This window comes from Aythya fuligula, chromosome 5, assembly GCF_009819795.1.
Source record: "Aythya fuligula isolate bAytFul2 chromosome 5, bAytFul2.pri, whole genome shotgun sequence".
Classification (NCBI taxonomy): domain Eukaryota; kingdom Metazoa; phylum Chordata; class Aves; order Anseriformes; family Anatidae; genus Aythya; species Aythya fuligula.
The window spans coordinates 53444574-53466068 of NC_045563.1; the positions used below are offsets into that span (position 1 = coordinate 53444574).

Sequence of the window (21495 nt, forward strand, 5' to 3'; positions counted from 1 at the left end):
TGGAATTTAGTCCCTACTGTAAAACAATAGTAACTAATAACAACTGCATTGTAAAAATTACACTCAAAATGCAAAATAAAAGAGAATTCAACACCTGAGATACAATGGTAAAGTTACCCCATGCAATGGTAAAATTACCCCCATACCACAGGGTAAAGTTACCCCATGAAAACACTTAAGAAAACCTACATCAACCAACACTGAGAAAATCAGCATTTTAGCATTTATCATTAGCTAACATATCTTGACTGTGGTTAAGCACTCAGAAATCAGGAGATGTCATAAAGACTGAAATGAATGAAGCATTCTTTTGCCATTTCTACAACTATATTATAATAGTTTAGTTACACAGTTACAGTACTTCAAACAAAGCTACAAAATATTCACCCCAACTCCAGTACATACCTGAAGTATTGGAAAAATAATTCATGAGTTATTTATACTCAGAATCGCTGCATATATTTATAGCCTGTGACCATCACCAATAGAAAAAATGTATTTTGGGATGATATAACAAAAAACAGTAAACTAGGTGGGAGAAGTTAAATTCCGAAATAGATGAAGTGAAAAGAGAAAGGTCTAAAATAAAGAGGAGGGTTTTGTTTAACAATGTTAAGCAGCTGCAGAACTTGCAAAACACAACAATTTGGAAGACTCAACTGAAATTGGAGCTTTTCAGAACTTGCTCCTCGTTGAAACCAGAAATAGTTGAAAGTGATGAACTTCTTACAGACCTGAGTTGGGTAAGTTATACCTAAGCGTGGTCACTTTTATCTACACTAACAGTCTCATTGTGGAAATGAAAAGTCTGGTGACATCACTGGGCTACAGTGAATCTTTGCAGCCAAAGAGAAAGACGCTCTTGCTTTAAAAAGTTCGTGGTGCAGCACTTCCCAAATCTTGTTCCCAGTTCATGAACACAATAAATATATCAGTCAGTGCCAGAGATCAACTGGGGGTGAAAAGCAAGTAATGGCTTCAAGGACTATCACTATCAAAGGCAATAATAATAGAAAATTTATTTCCATTTTACAAAAAATCTTGAAGCCTAACTTTTCGTTACTGTTCTTTAGAGTCATGTATGTTCTCCTAGTCAAGTATTTTATATTAAATTAGGGTTAGGATATGTCAAAAGCTATGAAACAATTTAAGAAGAGATTTTGTTTCCAAAATTATATTGTAACAATTCACTTCCTACAGGACATAATGTAAAACTCATTAAATAAGACTTGTACAAACTCAATCTGCATCCATATTGTAATTGTAGGATGGAAGCTCAAGACACTGTAGCTCTCGGAGGACTAGAGCAGCACTCGACACTGACATAATTAGGGTTTCTTCAGCCCTGAGCTAGAAACTCAGAACTTTTCCGCTTAGTAGTTACGATGACTGTACACCATTGACTAGAAAGAGATAAAAGACATTTGCCCTTATCAGACTTGCAGATTTGATATTCAAGAAAACAGGAGGATTAATTCCTCTCTTCATAAAAATATCTAAATCAAAAACACAGCTGAAAAGCAGAACCGATCATTTTCTGACACTGTAGTTTGGAGGAGAAGGATCATTTCCTCTTGCAGGAAAACTCTGATAACTGAAAACTAGTAAGCTAATCGTGAAGATGTTTAGGAGATCACTAAACATATTTCAAGTTTGTAAAAAGTCTTCTTAGATCTCAGAGACCAGGTTTTCTGTTTTTCTAGCATGTCTCACATAGAAAACAATTCCATGTTGGAAAAATAATGCAAAATTAAAATAATTGGAAAAGACAAGAAGCTTTAAATGAGTGATTTGAGGTCTGAGCATTAGTTTAAAATATTATTGTAGAACAGCTGGTTGTGCTTTAATTGAAAAATTTGCATTTTACACTGGTTCTGTCCACAAGTGACATGGAAATGGAGACTGAAGAATCCGAGGAAAAATATTTCTGGGAACATTATTATTTATTATTAAAATCTTTTTTAAAATAGTATTGAATATAGTTTAACAAGCAGGACTACAATTTTGTTTCTTTCCAAAGTTGAAATCTTTTTCTCTTCCTCTTGTTAATACTTTGAAATACTGTTTCTAAAAATATTCAATCCCCATCTGTTTCTGGTTATTTTTTTCATCTGTGGCATAAAGAGTCTGAATAATCATGTGTTGCAGCTGTGAAGGAGACCAAATGATGATGTTTCTTCACCACAGTACCGTTTGTATCTCATCCAATCAAACTGCTCTGGATAGCAGGCTAATCAAGCTGAATTAGCACCATTCGGTTGCATATGCAAACAAGGAGCTCTTTGGCTGTTTTAGAGGAAAATAAAAATAAATGTAACAAAATCACTGGTTCGGAAAATTTACACAGAAGCAAGCATAGTTTTCTCTGAAAGTGCCCAACTGACAGACAGGCAGAGGTGCTGGAAAAATGTAGATTGGGTCATTATCTGTACAGATGACCTACGATTAGCACAAATTTACTGGAATATTTTGCAGCCCACTGCTGTTAGAGATCAACAACCTTCTTTCATAGCAAGCATTCAAACTACAGCGAGATTTTCAATTTACATATGATCTTTGCAGCTTACTCTAAAGAAATCTAGCAGTTTTATTAGCTGCTGACTAATTAATTCTGGTGGAACAATATTATTCAGAAAGTTATTACTGAGCTAAATCCAAAATTCAGAACCTCCTACAATATTTTAGACTCCCTCCAACCATATACCAGAGTTGTACAAGGTAAAAAATTTGCAATGTTTGTACTGAGGGTACAAGGTAAAAGATTTGCAATGTTTGTACTGAGGGATAATCTGCTTATGACAATAAACAGAGATACCATATCTTTTTTAGCTCTGTCCAGCCCAAGAGAGTTTTAGACATTTCTAGTTCTCAGCTGCTACTCAGCTACAGCAGGGAGAACTGCAGTTAAAGGTGCTATCATTTATTTTCCACCTGACAGTTCACATTTATCACATCCCACAGATTTCCTGAAAAATACATATATTCATATCCTAACACATTTACTGTTTTATTGTCTCCTCCTTTATTACCTTTTATCTTCATAGCCTCACTTCCAGACTCATATACTGCTAGAGACTTATAATCTGTGTTTGTCTTCATTTTCTATTTCAACAGGGTTTGTACTCTGTGCTTGCCAATTTTTTTCCTCTATAAACCTGCTGCTTCAGTTCAGTTTTATTACTTGCATTTCTTTTTCTTGCTCCCATCTTTCTACGATTTTCTTCCCTCGTTCAAATCTCACAACAAAAGCCAATTCACAATCAAGCTGAATTCATACTACAGTGCCAACCTCATAACAAATTTATATATCACATTACAACTCAATTCAGTTTAGTACTCTGTTCCCCTAATTCACTCTCATTGCATATTATAAATTAGCAGCAGAGACTTTACCACAGATAACAATACAATTAATCAGCATTTTTCTTTGACAAAGCCCAGAGCAGCATCTTCTCCATGGGAATCCCACTCTTAGGTACTCAAACTAGATGGCTTACTGGTATTAAGACTGGGATATCACATACACTGCAGCAATCTGGGCACAAATTTCCAAGAATTTGCATTTATTTCTTAATTGTGTGTTGACTTGCTATCTTACCATCTTTCCTTTTTCTAAGCAATACTCAGATTCACATAATTTCACATATCCATATACCTAAACCACTAAAAATGTAAAGCTTTTAATAACCAAAGATACCCTAATGAATCCACCAGTTTCATCCTACAATCAAGTAGACAAAGAGCTTTGCTCTTTGAGGTGATTTTAACATAGCTACAACTTCACTAAGTTTCACCTTTCCTCTCCAGCAAATGTTGCAATACAGTTGTTCAGTTCAGCCTGGGTATTAGGGAGGTCTGTATACAACTAAAGTCATCAGAGTCCTATTCCAAGAGCTGGGGAATGCGAACTTCTTCCAAAGAAGATGAAAACAGCAGTAGGCTGCAGATATCCTTTTTCACATTCTCCTTCCTAACTCATCCGTGTCTGCTTTAGCCCCATTTATTTCCCTCACAACATCTCACATCACCGCATGCAAGCACAGAGAAACTCAGGCTGGAAGGGACCTCTGGAGCCGACCTCATCCATGCCCCTACTCAGTTCAATAGGTTTCTCCGGACAACTTGCTTTTCATTCTGTTTCTTTCCATTCTCTCAGCTCCTACAGCCACATCCCCCTTCTTTATGCCTTCTGCCCTACTCGGTGTTACTTTTTACTATTGGGGACCCAAAGCAGTACGTGAGAATGAGCAGAGCAGTCTATGGACAGAAGGAGAATGAGGATGTGGTAGAGCAGATAAGGTGTAGCAGGAGGTGGTGGAGGAGAAGGAAGGGTGGGAGGAGGTGCTGGGGAGACCAAGGTTATGCAAAGGATTGGGGAAGCGGCTTTGTGGTAGGAAGGAATGCAGTTTCTGTGCTTTAAGGGCTCCCTCCGAGCTTTTGTTTTAACTCCGCAGCAGCAGAGCAGCAGCGTTCTTCCTATGAGAAGCCCTTTGACCACTGGTGCCTTAGTGCAGAATGCTCTGATGCCTCTGTTTTATGCAAAGCAAAGAAAGTTTGGGTGCTGAGCTGGCCATTTGCTTATACAAATTAGTTTGGGTTTTTAAAGGTTTAACTAACTAATTTTCTGGGTTTTGAGTGTTTGCTTTAGAAATATAATTCTAGAATTCTTCTTCAGATGTGCCCTCTCCCACTTTCTCCTACCCAACAACACTGTACCCTGTTCCTTTCTCAGCCAGTCCCAGTTACTCTTCTTTCAGGTTTTCTCCTTCTCCAGCCCCAGTCACCAGATGCCTCCACATTTATTGGAGCCCAGTGGCTTTATTCTTAATGTCCAGCTAGTCTGGCCTCTTCCTCTGACCAACTTTTCTCACATGCGCCAGGGTCATCTTCTCATTATGCGAATGGTTCTCAGTTCCAATATATTTGTTCAGCCATTTATAGCTTTGCCATCCCACATCCTCTTACAGTTTCAGTCTGATCACCTACGGACTCCCAGTTCTCTTCCCTCCCCGTTTGTACACCAGCTCCCCATTCAATATTCCTGTCCTTTCAGGATCTACTTCAAATCCCTCCCACAACCTCCAGCCTCAATTTTCTTCTCCCCACCCATCCCCTTCATCACATGTTTTTATTTCCTTGTCCCACTCTATTTGGTCTTTCCCCTTCTCTCTCTGAAGGTCCAATCCTTTGCCCCCCATGTTTAGATCAGGCAGCTTTCCCCTCTGTTTTGCATGGGCTGTAGAAAGATGTTATCTGGAACAAAAGAAGTACCTTCTGGTTGCTCTTAGTTCAAATATGTGGATTCAGCCCAAGACCCATAACACACCAGAGACAAATGCACAGAAAAATCTTCTGAACCCTACCTGGACCACAACTAATACAGTCAAAACTCTTTCAGAGGATAAAATCTAAGTCGTTCTCACTGAGCACGTGTAAACTGCATATCTTTTCTATAATCTGAAAGTGGAGCAACTCCAGTTAATTAGCATGCAACCAGTCAGAAGTGCATCTCTGCAATGAAAGCCACTTAGCTGTCAAACCTCCAGAAAGATCCAAAACACGGGACATAAAGGGCAGGGATACAAAATGGTTGTGCAGAGGCAAGCTCAGATGAGCAGGGTCAGCGCTACCCACATCTAGCAAGCCCCAGTAGACTCAAATTCTATCAGGGAGGTGAAGTGCCCTCGCCCAGCACGCCTCAAAGATCTGCGTGTCAAAGGCACAAAGGAAACACCCTGACTGGTTTCATGGGTCGCAGCACTTCAGTGAGTGGATTCTGCTGGAGCTGTGCTCTGCACGCAGCCAGCTCAGCTGCGCCTGCAAATCCACAACCCCTGGAGCTGCAAGTTAATTATACCTACCTTGTCCTCAGAAACTGCTGAGGTTTTATTTTCACAGAACAAAACTAAGATGGAGAGACAAATAAACAGAGACGGAGCAAGAAATCAAATGAAATGACAGAAGCTAAATGCAGAAAAAGACCCCAGAAGACAGGCAGTATATGTATTTTCTGCCTCAAGAGCTAGATTTGGGCAAAGTTGTAACAATCTAAAAAATAGTCTTTTAATGGGAAGTTGGTTAGTCTGAATAGCAGGAGGTGCTGCTAAATCTGTCTACAAATAACAAATCCTTGAGTGTTTTATATAAGCCGTGCTGCCACTATCCAAAATCAGGAAGATGCATCACATGGTCTGTCAGTGCAGGCCATCTCTTACTGTCCTTTTTAAACTTGACTTTGAAATACATGAGTACAGCCACTGTCGGCAGCAGAGAACACCAATTTCAGACTTGCAAGCTAATTCCCCTGACAAGCAAGGACACCCTTTTCCCCCTCATTCACTTCTAATAGCAAAGCCCAAAAGACATCTATTATGCATTGCTTCACTATGCCTCTACATCAGTTTCATTTGAATATAGGATGAAACTTCACGCACTTTCTAAAAAGTCGTCTAGTGTTGTGGTGTGCTGATAAGCAGCTATCATAATCCGCTACACAAATGCAGCTATTTTGGGCCAGTGTCGCAACCGCTACCAAATATTTCATTTGCATAGCAGTTTTGTTATTAACAGCAGCTATATAAATAAATAAATATAATGTAGAAAATGCTAGAAAAAATAAAGAATTATCGCTACAATGCTGCCACCTGGTAACCAGAAGTGTAATAGCAGGGAAGACATTTCTTTTGCCCTGCCTTGGACAACCTGACACTATTTTAAATAATATATTTAAAATCACAAAAATTGCAGATTTTTAACTGTGGAAGAGGATCATTTCCCTGTATCAGCTGAAATAATTCCCATGGCTCTGTTTCACTGTGGGGAAGAAGTAAGTCATACACTCCCAACATTAAACTCGATGTTGAACCCTGGAAAGTATCTATGGAGAATGACCAGCTAAGGGACTGACTCACTGCAGTACTCATTATACATTCCAGTTTTAAGGACAGAAATATTCAGGATTAAGTCCATGTTTAAAAGTGTCTATGTCTTTCAGTACCATGCTGAATTAAAACTATGCCACTAAATGTTTACAAAAAGAAACGTACCTACAGTAAGAAAGATACGGAATAGATAACATGAAATCCTGATCACAGAGATCAAAATAAAATAATATGTCAGGTATTTTCAGAGGTAGAAAATCCATTAATGAAAAGGAAAATGTTGCAATCACACTAAATATGGAATATTTATTTAAACAGAGAAAAAAATATATTATGTTTGGGAAACATGAAAAGCATCAGGGAACAGTTCCCAGGCACTTATGAGAATCCATAGTACCTCACGTCTAAAAAATTTCTAACTGGCTGTGGTAAGTAAGAGGTGTGACAAGAAAACAGTATGAGCCTATTTACACGATCCTACCAAGCAGCACTGGGATGAACTCCTGCATGTTCCGCTCCCAGCATTAGCGAACACAGTCCATTGCCTAGCATTCCTTTGTAATGCGCAGTGGGAATGCTACATCAGCTGGTTATATATTTGGTAGTGACCTAATATCCAATCATATTTTATTTTTCAGATCAGATTTTTTTTTTTTTTCCAATTCCCTAGGAAACAACAGCTCATAGACAGCTTCTGGGATACTATCCACAAATAACATACCCTTACAAATTTTCAAGAATTATCTACCCTTAGAGATAAATTTCCAGAGAAACACACAAACGCAATTCTTCTGCCAGCCATACGATGGCAGGATTAACTCCCCATCTCCCTGGAGGAAGCAGGACCTTTCCATCACTGTCACAGTGGTGGATGTGAACACTTCCATACACACCGTCGTCAGACACACGCCTGAGAATTTTACAGACGAATATATAATGAAAAGAAAGCAGAAAATAAATAGCAATGTTTCCATACCTGGTGTCAGGTTTAAAAGTGTTTTAATATAGAATTACACAGCTGTATTTTTTGTTCTAAGAAAAGTGGAGGTGCTCTGATGAAAGTGTAGAAAACATTTGATACTCAGACATTGAAGGACAATTTCTATTCTCCCAGAATAATAGGATATTCTAATTAGAAGCTGAAAAATCCAAATTCAAAATGGAATTTCTATTTTTACAATGTTTACTTCAACAGTGAAATCACCATTATTGGAAAACATTGAGTCCAAGGACTTAATAATGTCATTTCAGAAAGAAATGAGTATTTAGGTGACACAACACTATTAAGAGTTCCAAGAACTTAAAAGAAATATTGAAGATGTATTTAAGCCAATATCTGTTAGCATTCAGGAAGACATCTGTGTTAGATATGAATTATCCCACATTTAACTCCTCCAAGGCTCTCAGGTCTTGCTTTGAAGCACCTCTTACAGGACACTCGCAGAGAACAAATACAGCCCTAGAGGATATGATAAATACTACAGGACTGCATTTTAAAGAGGTTCTAAATCAGTACACATTTCCTTTAAACCTATGCAAATTGGTTTATTTCCACTTACACTATTTTAGTTCATGTTAATAAAGGCCTATGACGCTAGCCGTAAAAAATGATGATGACTTGAACAGACTTCTGAATCCAGATCTAAGAAAACACTTCAGCATGCTGTGGTTTGTACCCTATCAACTACTTCAGAACATACCGTAGAGACTTTCAATAAAAATAACTCTTTGCTAATAGGTGAGGGAGAAAGGATGAAGTAGTGAAACTAACTTCTCGAAGCAAAGTGATTCCTGAGGAAGTGAAGCAGATTCTGATGGTGATTACAAGAGTTTCATGTTTTAAGTATTGCAGAAGTGACTTCTAGTCAGCTGATTTCCCCTGTAAACATTATTTCAGGGACACATGCCAGAGAGGCAAATAGGTTGAGAAGAAATGTGCATAATGTGGATAATCTGCATTTTTTTTTCTTTCTCCATCTGTCAATCTATGTTAGTTCTGCCTCCTGTAGCCTCCCTTGTCTAAGGCTGCAAGGAGATAACCCTCTTTCCAGAAGGGATTTTGATGTTGTTCCAATGTCTGCTGGGATCTGGAGAGAATAACAGATTAATGGCAGTTCTTTAATAGAGAGAAATATTTAAGTAAAGAATAATGATCTTCACTAGTCGAGTGGCTGATTTTTCATACTGTGGGACTTCAAAAGACTTCAAGCCAAAGCTGACAGTTTAGACCTCCTGATTCCCAGTGAAATGCCACGGGATAGTATATCAAAAACGTATCATGCTAATTTCTGCTCCATTAGAAACAGAGGCAATGGGAGATGTATATAGGTCACATCATGATCAAAACCATGAGAGGAATAGCAGCATTCTTGCTTATTTTTATTTGTCAGCCTACCCAGAGAGTCAGATGTGAGGGACAGATAGGAAATAGAGTGAATGATGTGCTGCATGCACATCTGTCTTTTCTGAAATCCCTACCAAAAGCTGAGATCCTTTAGACTGAGATTTTTACAAGTTAGTACAAGTGGAAAACTAAAAACCAAGTATTTTTTAAATTCTCTTTTTTTTTTTTTTTTTTTTTTTCTCAATACTAGTGGCTGCTAAAATATGCTAAATATTTGGCCTACAGACTTTCTCTGACAAAGCTTGAAATTAAAAATGAGACAGGCAAAAGTTACAGAAAATGGATGCACCACCAAGTTGATAATGCAATGACTGGAGAATGAAATGGCAATGTGAGAGCTATTTCCTGGTGAGATTTCCCCCAGATCTGTTTTCCTGTTGTTTTGCTTTTGCCAGCAAAATTAAAACTTTTAGAGGTATCTAAAAGAACCCTGGAACCATATTTAAAATGGTGCTTTAAAAAAAAAAAAAAAAAAAAAAAGGGGGGGTTGCTAGTTTTCAAGTAATGTATGCTGCAGATCAAGTGGGTGGATGGGGAGGCAGGACTGAAACTATTTAAGTAGTGTCACGCTTTATAGTTGTGACTGCAAAGGTCAGTAAACTGTCTGAAAAAGAAAGTTATTTCAAGAAGTTTTGCATTTAATTCTACAAGCAGTTTTCAGCAGAGGAGAAAACTGAAAAAGAAAAAAAGCTCTGTGAGGGTCTGTCTGTTTCTGACAGGATTATAACAATAGCAAAGTAGCAAGAATGCAAGCAGATACATACTTGTAGTAAACCCGGAACAAACATACAGGATATGTAATTATCAGATCCAGTTCACAGAATGTGCTATAAGCATGGCAGTGTAGGAATCCTTAATGCAATACATATGTGAGGCTGGAAAATGTACTGTATGCATATGCAACATCCAATTGTGCTCCGGTTTGCACCAACAGCTCAGCAGTAGCCACTATTGGATGGTTTGAGCTCTCCGGCTCCTGGAACTTGGCTATATTTATCCTGGCTGATGTAGCCTGTCAAGTGCGTCCTGCTGTTGATAAGGTGCCGTAGTTGACAACAGAGGGGGCTCAAGGGGGAGGAGCAGGATGGGGGCTTCCACCAAGAGTTTCTTTAGGGGGTCTCAAAAGCCCTGGAGACTCATTCCTGTTTAGCTCGGACCCTGCTTCCTAGATACAGCTGGGAGCTTCATCAGAAACAAAGTGAAGATGCCAGAGCCTGTAAAGAAAACAGGTAAGGATCATAACTGCCAAACAAAGGCTGAGAATGGCTTGACAGATAAAAATGTGAGTAGCTTTCATATGCCAGAAAAAAAATAGATGCCTCAGGGAAAAAAAAGGAGAGGAAAAAGAGATGGTATTTTATAAATGTGATCTTGCAGAGAAATCAGTGACAGGAATATCTCAAGAGACTTTGGATGAGGAAAGAATAGAGGTTTAATTCTTAGATTCCTTTCTTATCTCATTTCTTCTCACAGTCACATTCAGGGCTGTGAAAAAAAAAGCTTGGAATCTCTCTCTTGGGCAGTTGGGCAGTGTAAAGTCTCCCAAGTTGTTTTGGTGGTGGGTTTTTTTTTGTTTGTTTGTTTGTTTGTTTTTTGTTTGGTTGGTTGTTTTTTGATCCTAATACTTTTCAGGAAGTGTAAGTGGCAAACTTTGATGTTATTTGCTGGTAGTAAAATCTCTGTGAGAATGAAAGTAAACGGCACATGGTTCAGAGCTTACTCTTTCTAGTTCTCTCATCCAGTGACAGTAGAGCTCTAGGAAAAAAAAAGGAGACACCATACTATAAAGAATATATGCATATTTCCTTTCATTCACCCTCCTCCATCCTCTCCTGTAGAGCCACAAGATCCTATAATAACACGCAGTTCTCAGAGTTAGTCAATAACAACTGCTGATACTTATTAAAGTAGGCCTTTGTACTTTAAACAGGCATCAGTCGCCGGTTAGCCTGGTCAATGGGAAAATCTGCTGTGCTCAACACTACCAAAGAGCCTACAGCTGTTAAGGAGAACTTTCATTTTGGCCAAAATATTTGGAATCAGACACTGCAAGAGACAGAAAACAAATCCAACCTGTATCTCACATTAAGAACTGCAAAGCGCTTAAGGATGATTAGCTTCAAGAACCTTCTTTATACAGTAACTCTGAAGTGACAGGGTTGGCACCAATACCTCGATTTTATCACTTGATGTTCTTCAAGCTGCAATTCTGAAATCTGATGGAAGTAGAATCTTATATAAAAATAAGTATAAACCAGACCTTGTAATTGTAGAGGAAACCCTGAAAATGTAAGTTGTAAAGGTTCAGCAATCACCAAAAAAGATGTTCATAATCGTATTCTATTTTTAAAGTCACTTGATTTTTGAGATTCATTGAAATGTCTAATGCTTGTGATTGGCAATGCTAGCAAAAATAAGTATGACAGAGTAGGGAAAATTTGCCAGTGTGATCTCCTAGGCATTGTGACTTGATTTGTTATGGTTTAACTTCCTTTAAATTAACATTTTCAACTGGGCGTAAGAGGCAACTTCTCTGACTGTGAAGACATCCAGCTCTGCTAGCTAATGGTGAAGATAAATTCTGTTCCAGTTTATTTCTCCAGAGGAAAGAAATCTAACAGGTGTCTAACAACACTAGTCCTACGCAATTCCTATGAACAAACCAGCCCAAACACTGTGATTATCGCAGCAGGGGGAGGAAAAGCTCTTATTACCCACTCCAACTGAGACAGAACCAGTCACATGCCCCATAACTTGGGAGGGATCTTCTCTTTCTCCTAAGAGCCATTAATCCCTCTGGTTTTCTATTTCACTTTGTTTATACAATTCAAGTCACTTCACGACAGGATAATATTCAGCATAATCCCAGGAGGGCTGAATAAGCACCTTATAGTTCATACCTGGACAAGTCATGATTTCTGCCTTTCACATGCCATATAGTTAGAATACTGAAGAATGCTGAGAGATCTTCAGTTGTTATTACTGAAATTAGGGCACCTGGTGTACAGGTAAGCAACAATGCTTCATGCCAAAGAACAATCAGAGATATTCTGCTGTTGTAACAAACCTTTCAACATGCATAAATAATTAAATAAATTAAAACTGTGAAATAGACTTCCCAACAGTCATTCTCTTACTTTAAATTGTCCAGCTGAAACCCTTCAGGATGAGGCTCTGTCCCATTTCTCTACACAACACCAAAAGTACTGGCATGGCTTTCCGGAAAGTTGATACATTCCTGAAGACCAACAGCGTTTAGAAAATCTGCAGCAATTCATTTTTAGAGCAAACTATCAAACATTGAAAAACATTATCTTTTGCAGACTTCCACAGCAGAAGCATTATATTCTTTTCTTTGTGTCTTACACATTTCACAGTTGACCTCTGCTCAAAGATTGGCTTTTAAAAAAGCTTTAATCTATTTTTGTTGTTTTTGTGAAAACTCAAGAAGGTTAAAAACACCAACCATTTCCTTAACATTATTTTGTGACATTAAAAGGAAACAGCTGACCTTTTAACACCAAATTTAGTAGATAAATGGGACTTAATGGGAAATGTATGCATTACTAAATCTGGAAAAGGAGAAGTCTTCCATTACTCACCTTCTCTGAAAATCAGTACATTTTTTTTTCATGTATTTTATACATTGAGGAGTCTGGATTTTGCAGTTCAGATTTGGTATTTTTATCAAGGGTTTATAAATAGTTTGGCTATAAGTACAGAGAAATTTTTGGCATTTCATAATAATAAGCAATTTTGCATATTGAAGGATAGCCTCTAGAATTTTAGCTGGAATATAAGCGCCTCGTTTTACGTTTGTAAGCACCTAGCACAGTAAAGTACTGCTCAGTGTTAAAATACTGGTCCATGATAATGAACTTCTGTGCACTACAGGAATATAAAAATCCATAATAACAAATTTATAGATATATTTTCCTTTTTTCTTTTCTTTTTTTTTTGGGGGGGGGGGTAATTGAAGATTCAAAGTAAGCTGAATATTATCCCCATTTTACAACAAGTATGATGGGTGCATAGAGAGAGAGGTGACTGGTTAGTGAAACTATTCCTTGCCTGTTGCTCATGTTACAGGAATTTACAATCTCAGCTGCTGAAGTAGGCAAGGAATGATAAGATTGAGTAGCTCAACAGCTTTTGGATCAAGGAATGATTAAGCTTGTAATTGCAAGAAGCCACTTAGGTACTGAATGAGGAATGCACAGAATCTTTATATAGTTCCTCACTAAGGAATTTACAAGCTCCATTACTGAAGTCTGTTTATCCATAGTTTGGCTTTTCACTCAATGGAAGAGCAAATGGTAGAAGAAGAGAACTTAATGTCAAGTATAAGTACTAAAACAAAGACAAATTTTCAATGTGAAGCCTTAACAAATTAAGGAACTACAAAAGCTAATGCTACTTTTTAAATTTTTAATTCAATATGGCGCCAATCTACATATTTGAATACCAAATACACAGAACGTGAAGTAAGCTGACTTGGATCTGTGGGAGAAAACTGGTGACTATTTTTTCTAAGTTATACTCATCACAAGTTTCTGGTGGAGCTTGTAGGATGCATGTTCAAGAAGATTGATTAGATTCTCCTAAAACACTTATACCTTTTACAGTTTTTACTTCAGAAAAGTAAAAATAACATTTGAAATGCTTATTCTAACACACATTGTCCTTAAGTGCTTATCTCTCTCTCCTTTAAGGACTTATCACAAATAATGCGTGATGAAGAGCTAAAGTCAGAGCCACTGCTCTGAAAAGCGAGATGAAATTTAAAAACAAAAACCACAGCGGGATGGCTCTCCTCTATCACTCTATCTAGTTAAAACCACCATTGTGGAATCAACACCTCTTTGATTTCAGGTACTTCACATATACTTTGAATTCAGTGATTTTAGGGGAACTTTTCCGTATAATGCTTATGATTCTTAACAAGCCAAATCACTTACAGGATGTGGCTAGGAAGTGAAATGATTCCAGTTAATTAAACATTATTTTAATACATATCTTCTTTTTTTTTTTTTTCTGATAATCACCAAATAAGCATTTCTCCTCTAACATTTAACACTAGCTTTTATTCTTATTCGAGATACAACAGTACTTAGTTGCTATTTATTAGCTATTCAATGCTGTACAAAGAAGCAGTAAAACAGTCCCTGCCTCTAAAGAGTTACAAAAGAAAAGTCCAGTAAATGGACAGACAACTCAACAAGAGAGCAAAGAAAGCAATGGTTAGTCCAATAGGTAAGAGCTTAGACATTTTGTTGTGTTTTTGTTTTGTTTGTTTGTTTTGTTTTGTTTTTTTGCATAGGATAATATGAAAAAGCTTTGTAGCAGAACAGTAAACTAGGTTGGTGTAGGCATTAGAAGATTAATTCAAAGTAGGTCAGAAAGTAAGGGGAAAGCATAAAGGCGCTCAGATGAAGATTTAACAAATGGCAGCTGTTGGAAAGCAGAATACTAATTTCATAATTTTACTTAGGAGAAAAGCAAAGGTAGTTGGTTTTGGGACTTAAATGATATAATTCTAGTTTAATTTGACCAAAAGCATATATATTTTGTATTTCTTCAACCTGATGATTGAAAGACTTATTAATAAATTATTATCAAAATGCAATCTGATTGTGGAGCTCCAAATAGAGTTTTTTATTACTATTTAATGAAGTTGTAACTCATGTAACATATATAACTGTCTAGCTGATGTTTCCTGAGACATCTTCAGTTGTTACAAGACTCTTAGAGGAGTGCTATCAGATCCAAGTTTAAGTAGGGACAAAATTAGGCACAGAAAGTTTTCTGCAAGCCTACTTCAGACCACATGGAGCCTGCTTCCCGTTTTGTCACAGGTAGAAATTTGCTCTTCTACATTACTCAGAAGTTATGTGAGGTTCTTATGGGTGCTGGAAGTGGTAGGAAAGTCTAGGACATGAGAAGTGGGTGCTGAAAAATGGGTTAGGATAAAGTGGCTCTAGACTCATTTCCTTTTATTAGCTCCACATCCCTCTTCTCACCCCATGTTAACTCCCCAAAGCAATTCCAGCTCCTTCCCCCAACAAACACACACAGCACACTTATCATTCAGCTTCCCTTCAACAACAATTCCTGTCATCACCAGCACTGATAATTCATATATATGTGCCTCTTCCCCTTCCCCCAAATTGTACACGTTGTTAGCATTACTGACTGCTCTCTCTTCCTTTTTGCTGGGTGGGTTAGACTTTAATGGCAAGCAGAGAGTTAAAAAAATGGGAGGCAGAGGACATGGGCTACTTCGTCATCAGGTGCTCCAGCCCAGTGGCTCCTCTGCTCACATTTGACTGGAATCTGGATAAACATGTGAAAGTGCCTGAGATCTGTCAGTGCCTGACAGGCACAAGAGGTGTAGCCATTCCACAACATCACATGAGAGGTGTCACAGTTGCTGGGTTTTCCACAGCCTGATGGTGGTGGTAGCGTCAAAGAGCATTTTGAGAAAGGGAGGGATACATGAAACTCAGAGGGACATAGCTGGGTAGAAGCCAAATCAAGCGTTGAAGTGAGAGAGATCTCTAAGTGGGGAATGTGTTTCTGACAAAAGCAGGCAAAATCGAGGCTCTCAGAATGGACAGTAAGTTTTGAATGGTGATATTTTGGGCCATTCCTGTTGAGGAAATAGTTGGATTAGATTGGCATAACGATATGAAAAAAAAATAAATCTGGTGAACTTGGATACATTTGTTACCTAAAGTAGGAGCCACAATGAAGGAGAAGAGACTGTGAGCAGCTGACCTCTAACTTCTCTTTCTTTTGTTAAGCTGCCCACTTTTCCCCCACAAGGGAAAATGACAGGATTCTCATCGAATGCTTGTTCAGCAATCACTCTTCTGCAACAAAGAAATTTCTTATAAAAACTCCAGCTGCACATCCCCACTTCTCCTTTGCATGCAAATATGAACAGTGGAAGATAAAAGGGAATATAAATGGATATACAAAGAGACATCACTTTGAACACTGTCATCCATTGACTCTGAAACTCTGGTGCAAGAAAATGACTCTCAGAATCTCCTTGCCTGTGAAAAAGTGGGTTCTCAGGAATGGTTCTTGCAGGTCTTTTATTCTCATGGAAATTTTGGCCTGTTCCAATCACACGTTTTAATGGAAATATTCACAAACATTTTAAGTAGAAATTGAAATAAATGACTCTTTTGGCAGGAAAGGGAGAGAGGAAAAAAGAAAAGACAGGGAGACTTACTTGTAAACTTCTACATATGTATTTAGTTTTTCCACAAGTCAGAAATATGATGTGGTGGTGGAGATTTCTCACTGTGAATGTAGTTCTGTCCAACAATCTGTTTTTGTTGAGTCATCTAAAGTAAATGTAAGAAACCTTACCACTTAACAGGGTGTACAGCAGATCACAGCGTTATTTCTGAATACACGTCTTGAAACACTGACATTCAGAGGACGGAACCTTTGCAGGTGACATTACTGTTAAGTAATTAGTGTATTTATAGACTATTTTGTGCTTAAATAGAAGAGTGATGATGGTAGTACTCAGAGAAAAAGCATGCTCACTTTCCACCACATCTCTACAGTCACAGGGAGAGGAGCCAGCTGGTAGGTATTTCAGGAGTGGATTCAAGAAGCGACGTGGCCCCACACTCCGTGGTAGCCTGGCCAACTCTAATTATCTTTTGAATTCTTTACATTAAAGTTGCTGTCTACAGTAACTCTCATGCAACTAGTCACAATGATACACTACATCAAGGATACCCTGGTGTGTTACATACTGAAGTGCAATACTGTACCAAAAGATGTGCAGCTGATAACAAGCATTTGACTACTACACTAAAGTACAGGGCATTATATTCTATAAAAATACCATATTCTGTGTAAGAACAATTATATCACTTACAGCCCTAAGGTTAGAAAAAAAAAAAAAAAAAAAAAGAAAGAAACCATAAAAACATCCAAGCACATTCCAGTGCCAGAGGAAATTTCATACACATGTAGAAGACGACAAAAGGAGCTCATTGAAGGCTACTTAGTGCAAAACAAATTTGTTTTCTCACCAAATTATAAAATGTGAGGGGAAAAAAAAAAAAATAGGAATTTATATAAAAAAGAGAGGCAAAATGCAATACATCCTAAATTACAGAATTATTTGTAAGTCACTTTATTTGATGCTTGAGCAAATTGAATTTGATGCTTTGTAAAACAGTACAAGAAGAGAGTCCTGTTTCATTTTACAGTCCAAAGGCCATCAGACAAGATCTTTGCAGGTGTAACTCCACTGTGGTCTAGTTATGCAGTCTGAGCACATGGCACAGGAATGGAGATTTAGTGCAGATGGCATTATTAGTACTATAGCATTTATGCTAGCTCAAGCACCTGTTTGAACAGGAGTATGAGCTATTTCTTTTAGAGTGTTTCCTTCCATACCACGTTCCCTTCATTTTTATAAAGAAGAAACAAAAGCTTATGCTAATTATAACCATTGTTCTGGTGTTTAGGAAAGTTGCTGTTGTTGTCCAAGTAGACAAGCCACGGATACTTTGCAGCAAAGGTGACTGATGTAATCAAATGTGACAGAATTACGAGTATTATATAAAAGTATGGTTATAAAAGGGCAAGTCAATAATAAGATGACATAATGACACACAAAAAACATTTAATGTATGAATCAGAATGTAAATTACTGGTATTTTTATACACGAGCATGGCTCAGGGCAATTAGCAGAAAGGTAACAGATTCAATTTAGACCAAAATACGAACATGAAAAACTTGTTTCAAAATAAAGTTAAAAGATAAAAATAAATAATTCAGAGCAAAGAAAATGGTAAAGCAAGCAGTCTCATTAAAATCTAATCTTGAGAAAGTTTAAGATACCCATAGGCTGAAAGCACAATACATGGCTTGCTTTCCAAATTCACATCTGTTGTGCTACTTTGATTACACATGAGCCAAAACAGGTCATTTGGTTTATGCTTGTTCATCCCATATATTGAGAATTTAATTATTTCTCATCATTAGGATCATAAGTGCTCTTTAACATATAGAGGAAATATTTTGATCCATCTTGTAATTCATTAGAAAACTAGCTGTCGTAGGTAAGCACTTATTAATACTATTATTAATTATTAATACTAAACTTGCTATGTTCAGAATAATGATTTGAATGCAAACAACACTTGATAGTATTTTAGGTGGGATATAATTACAAAGGCCATCATAGGAACATGCATCCCTTTCCACTATAGCCTTGACTGGTCAAAACAGAAGGACCGAAGATGAACCATTAATTTATTATGGTATATTAGGACACAGGCTGCTGAAGTAACTGTAGTTTTGTTGGAGGAACAGATCCTGCTCCTTTTTAATGCCAGCATTAAGCAACTATTAGGATAGAATTAAGAAGGAATTCCTATTTCTAAACAAAACTGCATAGCAAATTAAGGCAGAAAGCTTTATATGTGAGAATATAAATCATACCAACTTGTCATAGATCAAAACACTCACTCACGAAAAATCAGAGCTCAGTACAGGAGAAAGGAAGAGGAAGATGGACAGTGAGACAAGTTTGCTATCCCGTACATTTTATCTCATGACAATATGGAGAAGACAAGACATCTCAGTCAGAAACAGAACTTGGTAAAAACAAAGACAATTCCACAACTTCTCTGTGGAAAGTGTAATTTATATCTTGCATGGGCAGATGGGAGAGAAAGGAGACAGCTGTTGCAGCCACAACAGCTGACTACACCAGATATCCCACAACTGCAAAACAGATTTTACTGAGTCCTCTCTCTTTTTTTAGTTTCTGCATTTACCAAGAAGCCGAAGACAACAGAGGTGACAGCCGGAAGTACAGCTGTGTTTGAAGCAGAGACAGAAAAAGCTGGCGTCAAGGTGAAGTGGCAGCGAGCCGGCACAGAAATTACTGACAGTGAGAAATATGTCATCAAGGCAGAAGGAAACAAGCATTCACTGACAATCAATAATGTAGTAAAAGAAGATGATGTGACATATGCTGTAATAGCTGGAAGTTCCAAGGTCAAATTTGAACTCAAGGTCAAAGAACCAGGTACAGTGTTTCCTAAGCAATTCTAATTTCAATTCTAATTTCAGTATTTTCAATCCCGTGTTCAAAATTCATGAATGAGGCCCATGGAAATTAGCCTAATTTGAAATTGTAAAATTTCTTTACTGGTAATATATCTGTTTTGCCATATGATTTGAAACTGCAGTAAGATTTATAAAAAATGCTCTTTAATATTAACCTGAGGGACACATTTCCCGTGGGTAAGATCCCTATTTCCAGACGACAGAAGTCCACACAGCGGCGAACACAGAGGAAATCTCAATGTACTTCTTTAGAATTCACAGTCAAGCTTTTCTCTATAACCATTAGTGAAGTTGAAAAGGAAAGGAAAGCAAAGCTAGTCTAACCTGGACTCACCTTGCATCTTAGGCCTGGTATTTAAAAAAATAATACATTTTTGTATTTAAATGGAAATTTAACAATTGACAAAAATTTCCAAGTTATGCTGTTATGTTTTTTAGGAGTTCATATGTTCCTACAAAACGTCTCAAAATCACCTGCTAACAAAAGCTCATCTTTCTTGAGGAACTTGAATACAAACAATAACCTTCGTATTATTTGTGTATCACCTATCATTACTATCTGTGCGGGCATTAAAGCAACAGCTAGATGGGAAATGGATGGAGACACCTTCCCCAGGCTTTCTTGGGAAAAACATTTTGACCTTCCTGGTCCCTTTTTTTTTTTTTTCCTCCAAAAGCTTTGGTCCCCATTCAGCACTTTTTGTATTTTAATATTTGATATTTTCCCTTTTTAGAGTTGAAATTTATTTGGACTAGATCCAATGGGATACTTTCTAACAATAAATGTTAAAATCATACTGTTTTCTCTTAAGACATAAATACATTTTAGGGTAAACGGCATAAATTTTCTGAGAGTGGGGTTGATTCATGATCATATGTTCACAGGTACTGTCTCGTTTTTCAGATCTTACAAAGGCTACACTGGCGAAGTATAACTGGATTACCCATAATTATTATCACAAACAAGAATCTTTTCAGCTTTTTATTATCAAAACAATAGAAACTGTCTCCTTGCCTACCCAGACACAGCCACTTCCCTTTGTTACAGAGAAGCCACACAAATTACTCACCTCATGGCACAACACGTCCAGAAATCTCTAGTGGAAAAGACACTGCAATAGCTGGGAAACAGCATGTGGGACTTGACTGTGAAGTAGGCAAGGCCCTTTGGAAGTATCTCTGCTACCTAAGGAGAAAAAAAAAAAAAAAATGTCAGCAGCTGATCTGCTTCAAGAAATTTTACCTCCCTCCTTCTGGTTCAGTTGCTCACTCCTATTCCCTTTTCATACGTTTCTATCTTCTCTATTGTGCCAAATGAATTTGTCTGAATTTGTCTGTGAAGCCATGGTTTAACTGAGAGGGCATAAACTTCCACAAGCCAGGGGAGCAAATGATAGTGAAATTTTAAAAATACTTTCTCCATACTGATTGCTAGTAATGTCTAGCATTTCTCCCAAACCACACACAGCTGCAGTGTTTAGAACATTACATTCCAACCACAAAGTTAAACAAAATCTCATGAAAAAGCAAATTGTTTTAAAAAATCATAACTGCATCATTTTCACTACTTTTCCTACTTTTTTTTTTTTATCTAACTGAGGTTAACAGCTAATAACAGTGCTTTCATCAACCAAGATTTTACACATCAAAAACACAGAATTTGAAATTTCAGGCATCAGCTCCTTCCTAGCCCAGAAAAGAGCCTTGTCATCCAGTAGTCCCTTTCTCCTTACAGCACGTCTTCTAAATACTAGAAAACCACAGCTGACTTTTTTTTGCATTTCCTAAATATATCAAAGCTGTAGAAACACAGCTTTCTCTAATCTTGGTTTACATGCATTTCCAGAAAAGAGTGAGACGGTCACTCCTGCGGAAGCTGCTCCTGCCCTAGCTGCCTCAGAGCTGCCTGCTCCGCCAGCAGAAAGCAGCCAAAACACAGAAGGTAATAAAGAACTGCTGCTCTTAGTAAGTCTGGTACATTAACAGAAGGGAAAAACTGGAACAGTGAACCTTTACAGTAAACAAGGTAGAGACAGTAGCTGAAAGGTGACTGCTGGTGATAAATGACAGAGAATAAAGAATAGTCTCGGAGACAG

General features: G+C 37.6%; 1 protein-coding gene across 1 annotated transcript in view; it reads left to right on the forward strand.

Annotated features, from left to right (window-relative positions):
• Window positions 1–10489: 10489 nt before the first annotated feature.
• MYBPC3 (myosin binding protein C3) overlaps window positions 10490–21495 on the forward strand; it is a 56525-nt gene continuing 45519 nt past the window's right edge. The window contains exons 1-3 of the mRNA XM_032188057.1: window positions 10490–10514; window positions 19092–19358; window positions 21246–21341. Of these exons, the coding sequence (XP_032043948.1) occupies window positions 10490–10514; window positions 19092–19358; window positions 21246–21341 (388 nt within the window). The remainder of the gene's footprint in view (window positions 10515–19091; window positions 19359–21245; window positions 21342–21495) is intronic.